At 40.5% G+C, this 13,260-nt stretch overlaps 1 protein-coding gene across 1 annotated transcript in view; it reads right to left on the bottom strand.

Annotated features, from left to right (window-relative positions):
- Positions 1–1,980, bottom strand: part of IMPG1 (interphotoreceptor matrix proteoglycan 1) — a 146,461-nt gene extending 144,481 nt beyond the window's left edge. Inside the window, exon 1 of the mRNA XM_015416486.1 lies at positions 1,755–1,980. Within this exon, the coding sequence (XP_015271972.1) occupies positions 1,755–1,869 (115 nt within the window). The 5' untranslated portion in view covers positions 1,870–1,980. The remainder of the gene's footprint in view (positions 1–1,754) is intronic.
- Positions 1,981–13,260: the final 11,280 nt, after the last annotated feature.

Genomic DNA, 13,260 nt, shown 5'->3' with positions numbered 1-13,260 from the left:
GCTTCAACCACTCACTGTTTTGGTTCATCCCATGCACATCAATTCTAAGCTTGGAGGTAATAATTTGGTTAGCTGTTTGAATATGTCTATAGGAATTTGGATGTGTCCATTTGTACAATTATGCTGCTTTTTTGTGTGTGCAGTGTTGTTTCCCCACAGTGGGTACCCCCACACACACTCATCCACCACCTCCAATGTTTAAAGGGGGGGGGGAAATTGCAGTTTTTGAACTGAGACTTGCTGCCAATGTCTTTGTGTGATAACCAGGTCCAGCTAATCTTATGCTCATTTCTCAAATAGATGTTGCTTCTAGGGGTGTGCATTTGGGTCTACCTGAACTAAAAATATACCCCAAAAAACCCTTATCAGTATTTTGGGTATATTTTGGCATCCCAAATGTATCTGGGATTTTTTTGGGAGACCCCCCCCCCCCCAAAAAATCTGAAATATATTCATAGAATCATAGAATGTTAGAGTTGGAAGGGACCTCTCAGCTGTTTTTGAATTTTCTTCCACAGTCCCTTTAAACAGGTAGTATTTAAAGGGACTGCAGAAGATAGCCCACAAAACAGCCGGGGGGCACTCTCCCTGCCAGCTCAGCTGGGGCCCTTTTGGGCTGTTTGACCGAATTGCCAAAGAGAACACCAGCACAGCCTGTGGGGGGAGAACTCTCCCTGCAGAATCAGCTGCTTGGCAGGCTCTGTTGGGCAGTCCAGTTTAAAGGAACCACCCAAAAGAGCCCCAGCTGAGCTGCCTCCCAGCGGTTTTTTGTGGTTTTGCCACTGCTTTTTTCTCTCTGTATTTTTTGGTTTGGGCCTATTGGACCCCCAGAATTTGGGATTTCTGAAAAATCCCGGATCCAGATACATTACCGGTATTGGGATTTGCTTTTTTTCAGGAATCCTGATGGTGTGTGTGTGTGTCCAATAGACGTGAACCAAAAAATACAGAGAGAAAAAATTGCACACCCCTAGTTGCTGCTGCACAGGAATAAAAAATAGACAATGTGATTAGCCAATGAAGGTAATTGAAAGTGCTGGTTCTCAACCTTTTGTATTATACTGCAGATTAATTACTCTGTCAAATAACCTGGGATCCAACTATGATAGATACAAGAAGCCCCACTTTTTCTGAGTTCATTTATATGTTTACAGGGAATACTTTTGGTATGAGGTGATATGATCAAAAGTTAAGTTTGCCTTGTGATTGTGTTTGTGTCGAAGTTCATTGCATGTCTAACAAAGATAGCAGCAAGTTCAAAACAGGAAGGTCACATGCAGAAGGGTCTGATGATGACCAGAATGCTCAGGTAGGATTGTGTTGCTTGAGGGATTTCACGATCAGGGACAGACTGGAAAGTTCAAGTAGTCCAATAGCTAAGTGGTCAGTGTGGAACTACTAAATGGCACTGGGACTCAGCTCTGTTTGCTCCAGACCAGTGGCCTTTCCCCAGTGAATTAAAGGATTACTTTACTCCTGTTTATCATCTCATTTTTTATACCTAAATAATCCTGTGAGCGAAACTTGACAGACAATAATTTCCCTTAAGCTACCTGCTGAGCTGGCTGAGTAGGAATTTGAATCTATTTTCCAACATCTATACACTCTAAAAACCGCCAGTGCTGCCTTGCCTAATATATGGTGGCATGGCATCAGTTTGCTTCAGGAAACTGATACCAAACAGCAAACAGTTAACAAAAGGTTAGAGTTGCTTGAAACAACCTTAAAATGTATATAAGAAAAAAAACCCTCACCTCTTAGCCTATAATAAGCTTGGTGGCTTGCTAAAATTTGCTTCACTGATTCTTGAGGGCAAACCTTCACACCAGTTGATAAAAAAGAAGATCTCTTTGTTCGGTGTTTAGCCATATCAAATATCCTTCGAATGGTCGAAACTCTAGATCTCTTTGTTGTCCTTTCTGACTTCTCTGACCCTGAAGCATCTGCAAGTTGTTTGGTTTCACGACGATTAATTTTATTAGGGATTTCTGAAAGAGAAACAAAAATATCAATAGAATGCAATACAGAGAGAGCGAGAATGTTGTATCTTCTGTGTGATAATTCAATTGACTTCAAAATGTCAATGACATGGCAACATGTCAACACACTATCGTGCTTGTTCATCAAAAGTTTGCAAGTGTCTATTCCCATTCTGATTTTTGTAGCTTCATTTATATCTCTTTCTGCCAACTGAATGTAACACTTTATGCACCTGATAAAATGGTTCTGGCTTATGAAAGTTTAATTGTCCTTGTTGCCAAGAGACTATTTGTTGTTGTAAGCTTTGGATTTCCATGGGGGGGCAGTGTTTTCATTTTCTTGAGTATAATGACATAACTTTATTTTGGATTCTATTTGTTGCTGCTTACCAAAATTAAAAAGGTGATTTGAAATGAGCTTTTAAGACAATTCTGAAACACTTTTGTAGGTTTTTTCACAAGCACTCTGGAGAGGGAAAAAAGGTAAACAGAATAAAAAGGTTTGTTTAAAGAACTCCTTTGAAAAAGAAAAGGCACATTTTGTAGATAATTGGAAAAATTTCTGAGGCAGAAAATATTTTTCCAGGAGGCCAAAGTAATATGCATAGCTTGGATACTGATGAATTGGTTGCAGACAGCAACTGCATTTGGAAAGGTTCAGATTTACCAAGGGGAAGAGGAAAGGAATCAAATGTTTTTCCAGAGACAAAGCTTACAAGAAAATAAGAATGTTAGGAAAATTAACAGCTAAATATTTAATGGAGCATGACAAGTTTCAAATACATTAAAAATGATTTCAGCCTGATACTTCCCCCCATATGAAATGAGCAAAGCAATAAATATTAATTATTATGTCAGTGGTTGTTATGCAGATAAAAAGAAAAAAGTAAGAGGTAAAAATGCTTCATCTCAGCAATTTGGAACTGAATGAAGCAAACCTAAATGCTGCAAAAGAAGGGAAGGAGACAGCACTTCCACTGAAATACCACAGGACTTGTAGTATTCTTTCTGCTATTGCTCACAGTACCACGCTAAGCAGAATCACACCCTTCTAAGCCTATTGACTTCAATGGATTTAGAAGCATGTACTTCTACATAGGATTGCAGTGTTAGTGTTATGTATTCAACTACATATGGCAGAGCTTGAGTCAAAAGCTCTATCTTGCCCCAGTATCCAGATGTATACAATCTGACTGGGCACTCTGAACAGCTTACCAATCAGAGCATCAGAAAAGGTTCTGGAGGGAAACCTGTTTATTGGTCGTTATCTATGCTTAAGGATTGGTTGTTATCTGACAGATGGGCGTGGTTACCCAAGCCCGGACAGTTTACAAGTGAGCCTGTTGCTCCCCTGTTTGTGTTCGTTCTTCACCTATCTAATAAAGCTGAATCACTGTTTTGGAAAAAGCTGCGTTGAGTCTCATACTTAACAGTCAGTTTTACACATATTGTAAGAGCAACTACTCTTATATGAAGAGAACAAAGCTCCTGATTCTGTTCAGTACTGTTGTTGTTGGAAAAATTGGCAAAAATACTTAGATATTCAGAGTTTGCAATGGATCTTTGCTTCACTGGAGAGGAGGCATTTCTTTCTGTGTAAAAATCTTTATTTCTAAGGGCAGGGTACACAGGAAAATCTACAAGATAACAAAGACCTAAGGCTCCATCTCTACAGCTACAGAACAGACCAACCACACGGTCTCACAACAACAGCTGTTAAGGAGGTTCTTCTTCTTCTTGACCCCTAGAAGGAAATCACCTGAATACATTAACCAATGATTGTGAGTAAATAGACTTAGATTTCCCGGGCTTTCTTCCCATTGGCTCTGTGCCAGGTTTCCCTTCCAGGTCAGTCTAAACAATAGCACACAAGGTAAACAAATTAATCCCATAATGGCTGAATTAGACCATGCAACACACACATATTTCATACAGTTGTATATTTACAAATGGAATTTCCCTCCTAAAGCCACCAAGGCAGAGTTAGACAATCAATGGGCAGTACTTGAGGAATATCTTCTTGATCTGCAAAATAATCACCCACAAGCCATAATGATTGTTGGGGGAGACTTCAATTCCAGGATTGGTCCAAACAATATTGAGCTTCTCCATTCCAAGTTTTGGAAGAAAGACTTTTTATATTATAACAGTACAGAAGGAGAGCGCCATTACAAAGACAAAGGTATAAACATTTCTGGAGCCAAGCTTGCTAATATGACTTCTAAATTGTCACTGGCAATAATGAACGAGAATAATACTATTGACCCTCATGGTGATTTTACTTTCACCTCCTCTCAAGGTGCCAGTGTCATCGATTATTTACTAAAAGATGATTCCAGCTTCTTTAAAGCATCAGAATTAGAAGTCAGTGACTTTGGAACTAGTGATCACTTTTCCATTTCTATTAAAGTATGCCTCCTTAACAATGGAGGCCCAGGTAGCAGCCGCTGCCAAGGCAGCCTTTTACCACCTTCGGCTGATTAGGCAGTTGGTTCCCTTCCTCGAATGCAAGGATCTGGCTGCAGTGATCCATGCTATGGTCACCTCGAGGTTGGACTACTGCAATGCTCTCTACATGGGGCTGCCTTTGGGGCAACTCCGGAAGCTGCAGCTGGTGCAGAATGCGGCAGCCAGGCTGCTGATGGGCCTCCCCAGGTGGGAGCACATCCAGCCCATGCTTAAGACTCTGCACTGGCTGCCAATAGCTTTCCAGATTTGCATCAAGGTGCTGGTTTTGACCTTTAAAGCCCTTTATGGTCAGGGACCAGCCTACCTGAGGGACCTCCTTTCCCTGTATGTTCCCCAGAGAGCACTGAGATCAGGATCCCAAAACCGCCTGGACCTTCCTGGCCCTAAGGAAGTCAGGTTGATGGTAACCAGGATGAGGGCTTTTTCATTTGCAGCTCCGTCCTACTGGAACGAGCTACCTGCCGAGATTAGAGCCCTGCGGGACTTGTCACGGTTCCGCAGGGCTGTGAAAACAGAACTTTTCAGGCAGGCATTCCGATAGGAGAGATGGCGTACCAGCAGCGCCCTGTGTGAACTTTGATCCAATACAACCTAACGTGGGGGCACCGTGGAATGTGTCTTTAAACTGCACTTTAGTTTTATCGCCATCTAATGAATGTTTTATATGGATTGTTTGTGTTTTTAAGTGATGCTTGTATTTATGTTTTATTGTGTTTGAATACTGCTTGTCAGTTTTGGAAGCCACCCTGAGCCCGCTTGCGGGGAGGGCAGGGTAAAAGTGGAATGAATAAATAAATAAATAATAAATAAAATATCAATTGAGACTAAACTCAATCAGACCATCGATCAATGGGACTTAAAGACATTGCCAAGCAAGAGAAGATGGTCTAAGGGATCAATTGAAATGGCCACTCAGATTTTATGTACTAAGAAGGCTCACACACTAGTTGAGAAGATCCAGAAAGAGCAAAATTGCCACACTGCTCTTGATTATATGATATCGCTCATCCAGCTATTTGACCCCATTCTCCTAAATAAAAGAAATACAGCCAGAAAGCCAGAGAGCTGGTTTGATGGAGACTGTAGGAAGACTAAAAACCAACTGAAACTAAAATATAATAAATTTAGAAAGAATAATACAAATGAAAACTGCAGACTCCTGATACAAACTAGAAGAAAATAGAAAGCACTGCTGAAGAAGAAAAAATGTCAATCAATTAGGTCGGTCTGGAGTAAAGTGATTACAGCTGCAAAGGAGAAATCTAGCCTGTTGCTTTGGCATATAATCACTCCAATCTTGAAGCCAAAAATCAGCAGTATAATCCCCATACCCACGACAATCTGGGAAAAACACTTCAGAAATCTCTATTGTAAGCACAACTCAGAACAGGAATTGAACTTTGAAATCAATCTGGAACAGCTTCCACCAGGGCAACCTGTCACTTATGCTGAAGTAACCAAACTAATTAAAAAAATTAAATTGAAGAAGTCTCCAGGTGTAGGTGCCTTCCCGGCGGAATTGTTAAAGATGACTCCTAGATGGTGTAAAAATGCTCAGGTGATTGCACCTATATTTACCCTAATAAACAAAGAGGGAATCATTCCAGCAGTATGGAAAATGTCATTGATTGTCCCAATATACAAAAAAGATGAGAAAACCAATCAAAATAATTATAGACCTATCAGCCTGTTGGCTGTGATTGGCAAACGTTATGCAGCCTATCTTAAGGGAAAACTACAATGTTGGATGGAAGAAAAGGGAATACTTGGTGATGAGCAAGCTGGCTTCGGGAAAGGCCATTCTTGCCTGGATCAATGCTTTATATTGGCATCTCTGATCAGTAAATATACAAGGGATACATCTGGTTCCTTATATACTGCTTTTGTAGATTTAAAAGCGGCCTTTGATTTGGTGTCTCACATGCAGTTATGGATTAAACTGAACACCACAAGCACCCCCAAAAGATTGTTAAAATTTATAATGAATCTCTACTTGGGAAATGTGGTCCATGTCAAGTTAAACAGCAAAGGACTTATACCCAACCCGATAGCAATCCAAAAACAGGTATGACAAGGGTGTGTCCTTGCCCCACATCTATTTAATCTATACTTGAATGACTTTGTTCCTAGACTGCAAACTATTACTATTCATGCACCTTATATCGGATCTCACCCGGTATCAGCCTTGTTATATGCTGATGACTTAGTCCTGATTTTGAGGACATACATTGATCTGAAACATACAATAAAGGTGTTTATCACCTATTGTGACAGTGAACTACTGGAAATCAATGAAGATAAATCCAAAATAATGGTCTTTACCAAATCACCCAAAAGATTAAGTAAGGAATGGAAAATAGGAGCTTATAAATTCCAACAGGTTGATGAATTCAAGTATTCGGGCATCATATTTCAATCAAACCTGTCATGGACTAAGCATGTCCACCATCTTAAAGGGCAAATTGAACTAGCATAATTGGCACTAAAACGTTATTTTCTGCTCAAGGAGCACAATACATCCTGTTTTTAAATGTTTAACCTTTTTTTTAACCATTACATTTTTTAATTTTATGGGCTTTAAACCTAATAAATTGATTGATTGAACAAATGAAATTCTTGATAGGGTTGATAGGGCTATCTGGATCCAGTCACAGTAACACTGAGACTAGACTACGGTAATGCACTGTACATTCATCTCCCTTCAAAATCAATTTGGAGGAGTTTCCGGTGACTGCGAGACTGCGCAGTCAGACCGAAAGAGCCTCCGCGTCTGTGCTCCAAAAAACACTAAAAAAAAGAGATCAACTGAGGACTCTAAAGATAAAAACTGCTTGCTGGAAGGAATGGGGAGGCCAAGAGGAGGGAAAGGAGCCAAGAAACACATCAAGGAGTCTCAACAAACTGAGAGAAATATACAAACCTTGGAGGAGGACTCCCCTCCCCCACTAGAAGCAGATTAAGAGGGAGAAGCTGCCTACCGACAGAGCAAAAGAAAGCGTGAGGATTCTATGTTTGTAGAAATGAAAAAAGAATTCAAAGAAAGCATTACTCCAATTCACCAAAAACTTGATGCTATGAATCTGAGCTTAACAAACTTGAGGGGAAAAACAGACCAGGCATTGACGCAGACTGCTAAGAATATGAAGGATATAGAAAACCTAAAGACTTTTGAGACATGGAGCAAGTCCAAAATCATACTACTGGATACAAAAGCCCGTGAAAGAAAAATCAAACTCAGGGGAATTTCCCCAAATTTTGCTATAGAGAAAGACCTCACGGGCTCTTTAAATGAGTGGCTCCAAGAATTACTGCAACTGCCGGCTGCACCAATTTGCCAAGCTTATCGTCTGAAGCCACCGCAATTAGGCTCTCCCACTCTCATTCCTGACATACTGGCTGAACTGACAGACATTAAAGTAAAGAAAATTGTCTTAGAAGCTGCAAGGACGAACAATGGACTTAAATTGGAGGATACCCGGGTTCAAGTGTTTCAAGACCTGCCACCAGAGATATTAACAGCACGTCGGAACCTGAAACCAATGACACAACATCTGGCAGAAAAACACATCCGGTATTGCTGGCTTCCACTAGGATATTTATATATAAATCATTAAAACAGAACCTTCACTGTCCACGATGTCAAGTCTGGACAGTTAAGAACCTTAGAAAATGTTGTTATATAAGAAACTCCAACAGGGATGGACTTCAGGTTTTAGATACCAAACCCCCCAAAAGCCTCTGAAAAAAGATTTGTTGGAACCCTCAAGAGAGAGAGGAAAATAGGTTTAATTTCAGATAATTTGTCTTAATATTACTATTTTTTAAATATATTGATATCATGGTATAATAGGAGCCTATTTCCTCTTTTCCTCCACCTGGCAACCTCCATATCCTCACCTTTCACTGCTTCCTTCACTCTTTTGCACTCACCCACCAGCCAACTAACAATTTATCTGCGAGAGGTGGCAACCTCTAAGAACTCCACCAAGAAGGTTAAAATTCTGTTGCCGTTGTTTTATTTTTTTTATTTAAGAGTAACCAAAAGGCATAAAATATTACAGCTAAGATACATGAGAAACAGCTTGGGATAATTTTAAAAAATCACTTTATTAAGTATGTATTATTTGCGTAGGAATTTAAGGAGAAGAAAAAAATAGTTCTTCAAGCAATCACTGGTAATGACGAGGAAAAATCTCTTTGTTTTCAACACTTATAATGTAAGCAGGCATTGCCAGTGATATGGTGTATAAGAGGATGTAATAATTCGTATAGTACTTTAAAATGTATGATTTGTGTTGCAATCATGTTACATGGAAAATAATAAAATATTTAAAAAAATCAATTTGGAAACTTCAGTTGGGGTAGAAAGCTGGAGCTCAGGAGCTAGATAAGCTCCCATTCTGCAAGCATTCCACTGGCTGCCCATCAGTTACTTGGCTAAATTTAAGATTTGGCTATCACAGGCCTTGGAATCTCATATCTGTGAGACTGTCTCCCCCCCCCCCCATGCTCCACCACAACAGATTCACTCATCTTAGCAGGGTCTTCCATATGCACCAGCTTGCAAATGGGCAAAATCAACAACTGCCCAAATACGTGCCTTCTCCATTGTGGCCCCCACAGCTTATTACCAGCCCCCATCTTATGGAATGGCCTGCCTGAGGAAGGCTCTCACTCTCCTGGCTTTCTGCAAACAATGCAGAACTGAATTATTCAAGACAGCTTTTTTACAGAGGCAATAGTACTAAGTGATTTTAAAAGTTACTTGGATAAATTATTAGGGACTGTGTCTATACTGTTCTGTATACCTTGCTGAAACTAAGACCCTTCTTTGTAATTAATGTGTCATGTTAATACTTCTGCTTTGCTTCAGTTAAGTTTTTAGACTTCTGGTTGGTTCTACAACCCTAATCCTATCGCTTTTTTATCAAATATTCCATCATGTTGATTGCATTGATTCACTCTGTGTAATCTGCCTTGAGTCCAAATGAGCAAGATTGTCTATAAATAATGGAAAATCAATAATAAATCTTAACATTGCATACAGAATGACAACTCTTTGATTCACAGTGAACTACTAACACTTAATCTCTCACAAGAAAACAGAAAGTTGCAAAGTAGTCTTCTCATATTTGTTAATCTGCTTCTGGTCAGTAGAAATGGAGTTGTCACTAATCTATCAGAATTTAAAAGGGACAAGTTGCAATGGCATACACAGGAAAGATAGTAAATTTTCCATAAATAATAATGGAAGTTGCAGGAATTTGCAAATTCAGGACTGGGAATTGGCAGGAGTTAACTGTGGAACCATGGAACTAGCACTGTATTCTCGACCATTGACTTCAACACATGACGAAACTGGTATAGTTTGAAGAGTTGGCAGGGTCCTGTAGCGATGCCCTGTTGCCCTTGCCGCTGCTTTCTGACACTTCCCAGTAAGAGCACTGGATCCTGCTCCCATTTAGCAGTGCTCACTGCTCAGTGATGCAAACTGTAGTCCTGACTCCTGACATGAACTGCTGCACAAGCCACCGCTGTTCATGTGATATCTTTGCCATTTCACATTCAGAAACTCTCTGTTAGAACTTTTAGTCCAGTCAAAACAGAGCTGTTCAGGATGTGTGCTTGTATGCTACTCAGCCCCAAAAACTATTTGAATCCTTCCTCAAAACTTAACAAATTTTGAATTAACCAGTTAAGAGAATGAATCCTGGTACTCAAGCACTATATTGTGGGCAATGGGAGGAGGAGAAGAGGGGAGGGTGTAAACCAAAAGAGAAGTTGACCAACCAGTAGACTATACAGATTTTGCCACAAAGCAAGATTACACTAATAGGTTTCTAGGCACAGTGCAGCTGCCCGTCACTGTACTATCATGGACTGCAGCAGTGCTAAAAGTTTCCTCCCTACATCAAGTCTTTTTCTGATACTAATGTTCTGTCTCCTGCAGACCTTTTGCGATAACCAAATACCCACTCTACAAGTGAATATTTAAATAGTCTATAAAATGTGAATCAATTATTTTATCTACAAGGAATACTCTGCAGTAAGAAAGATGACACTTAAAATCATAGAATCATAGAGTTGGAAGGTATCTCCAGGGTCATCTAGTCCAACCCCCTGCACAATGGAGAAAATTCCACACCCAGAAGATGACAAAAACCTCCAAGATTGCTTCCTGACCCCAAAGTGGCAATCAGCATTTCCCTGCCTAAGTTCACAGAATCCACATTGCTGTCAGATGGCCATCTAGCTTCTGTTTGAAAACCTCCAAAGAAGGAGAACACACCACTTCCTGAGGAAGCCTGTTTGACTGAGGAACCACTCTAACTGTCAGGAAGTTCTTCCTAATGTTTAGCCAAAAACTCTTCTGATTTAATTTCAATCCGTTGGTTCTGGTCCAACCTTCTTGGGCAACAGAAAACAACCCCACACCATCCGCTATATGACAGTCCTTCAAGTACTTAAAGATGGTTATCATATCACCTCTCAGTTGTCTCCTCTCCAGGCTAAACATACCCAGCTCCTTCAACCTTTCCTCATAAGACTTGGTCTCCAGACCACTCACCATCTTCGTTGCTCTCCTCTGGACATGTTCCAGCTTGTCTATATCCTTCTTAAATTGTGGTGTCCAAAACTGAACACAATACTCTAGGTGTCTAACCAGAGCAGAGTAAAGTGGTACCATCACATCTCGTGATCTGGACACTATACTTTTGTTGATACAGCCCAAAATTGCATTTGCCTTTTTAGCAACCACATCACACTGCTGACTCATGTTCAGTGTATGGTCTACTAAGACCCCTAGATCCTTTTCGCACATACTACTGCCAAGACAAGTCTCCCCCAACCTATCATTATGCATTTGGTTTTTTCTACCTAAATGCAGAACTTTACATTTATCCCCATTGAAATTCATTAAACTTCTTTTAGCCCAGTTTTGCAGCCTGTCAAGATCATTCTGTATCCTGATCTACCATATTTGCTACCCTTCCCAATTTAGGAATTGGGACTTGACCCAGAGACTGGCCCAGCAATGACCTTCATAGGAACGTGGACTTCTGAACCCATGTCTCCCCAGTCCAGCACCACATTTGTTCATTATTGAAAATCCAGTATCTTGTATCCCAATTTCCCTCAATTAATAGCAGGATAATTATCCTATCTAATCCCCTCTAAAACTCCACTTGTTTGTTAGCCCCCAGCAGCCTACTTATGTAGTAATTATACACCTTTAAATTTTTGCCTAAGACCAAAACCAACAAAACACGAAGACATTTTAAATACATGCCATCACATCATATAACTTCTAAAATATGCTTGACATGGTTCTATAGCTGCTCAATAACAGCGTATCTATTATCAGATCTTATGACATGAAAATTACTCATTCTCCTATATGCCCTTTCATTCCTTCTGCATGCAGTTGACTCATCTTAGTTTCATATAATTCTATATCCCCCAACACTTGACAGATGAGTATGGATAACACTTCCATATTAAATGAAGAGGAGTTCTATAGCTGAACATTGGTAAACCATTTTGTCTTACATTTTGTCATAGAAGATCCTATAGGTGAAGTGTTTCTTAAAATTTCTATTTATTTTTAGAACCAGACTTGTGTAGTAGTTAAAGTTTCAGGCTAGGATCTGGGAAATCCAGGTTCAGATCCCCACTCTGCCATGGAAGCTTGCTGAGTAACCTTGGGCCAGTCACACACTCTCAGCATAACATACCACACAGGGTTGCTGTGAGGATAAAATGGAGAAGAGAATGATATAAGCTGCTTGGATTCCTATTGGGAATAAAGGCAGAAACACCCCCCCCCCCAAATATTCTACCAAATAATTTGAGGGTACAATTCTGCTCTCACTCTTAGGAGCACAGTACAGAGAACCATGGAACTAGCACTGTATTCTTGACCACTGACTTCATCATATGACCAAACTGGTATAGTTTGAAGAGTTGGCAGGGTCCTGTAGCGATGCCCTGGAACCTTGTACTGGACCAGAAGCTTCCCACTGATCAGTTTATGCCTTCCAGACCAGAGAGAGGCACAGTCAGAAGCAGCCACACTACCAAAAGGTGCTAGGACTGGTACAAGTGTTGATGTGGTGTAGTGGTTAAAAGTGTTGGCTGGGCCTGGGATGACTGGACTTGATTCCCTCACTCAGTCATGGGAAGCTGCCAGGTGACATTGGGCCCATCACATTGCCAGGATGCCCGTATGCCCGGGGCCAAGGTTCAGTAGTTATAGTATGAGAACTTAAATGTGGAAGGAGTACACAATAATTGTGTTTCAATTTTTTTTTTTAAAAAATGTTATTGTGTTTCTTTAATAGTAGTAACCCACTTATTTGGATTCGTTATTATGCTTGAGTATCATTCAATGGAAACACAAATCAGTGGAAACACAATGCTCATTGTCTGTTGTTTTCCACCCGTGGGATCAAATTCAGAAGATTTTATCTTTTATCTAAAGGTTCTTCCCAGATTGCAGACATGAGAATGTGTTTGTAGAGAAAACAGTGTGGCTGTGTATTTTTGTGTGAAACTAAAGAGACTTCAAAACTGAGCAACATTCAAGTCTAGGCCTCTCGCCCTCTGCTTGGGAGGCACAGCTTGGCGCCCCATCCAGGGCCCGGCGCTCTAGGCGAATGCCTAGTTCGCCTAGTGGGTGAGCCGGCCCTGACTTCAAAACTGAGCAACATTCAAGTCTAGGCCTCTCGCCCTCTGCTTGTGGCCAGGGGGACTTAGCAACCCAAGTCCAGTAGCACCTTAGAGACCAATAAGATTTTAAAGAGTCCAAGCT

This window comes from Gekko japonicus, unplaced genomic scaffold (assembly GCF_001447785.1).
Source record: "Gekko japonicus isolate JY-2015 unplaced genomic scaffold, Gekko_japonicus_V1.1 scaffold2356, whole genome shotgun sequence".
Taxonomy (NCBI): Eukaryota; Metazoa; Chordata; class Lepidosauria; order Squamata; family Gekkonidae; genus Gekko; species Gekko japonicus.
The sequence above is the reverse complement of the archived record's forward strand: the minus strand, read 5'-3'. Positions and strand labels throughout refer to the sequence as shown.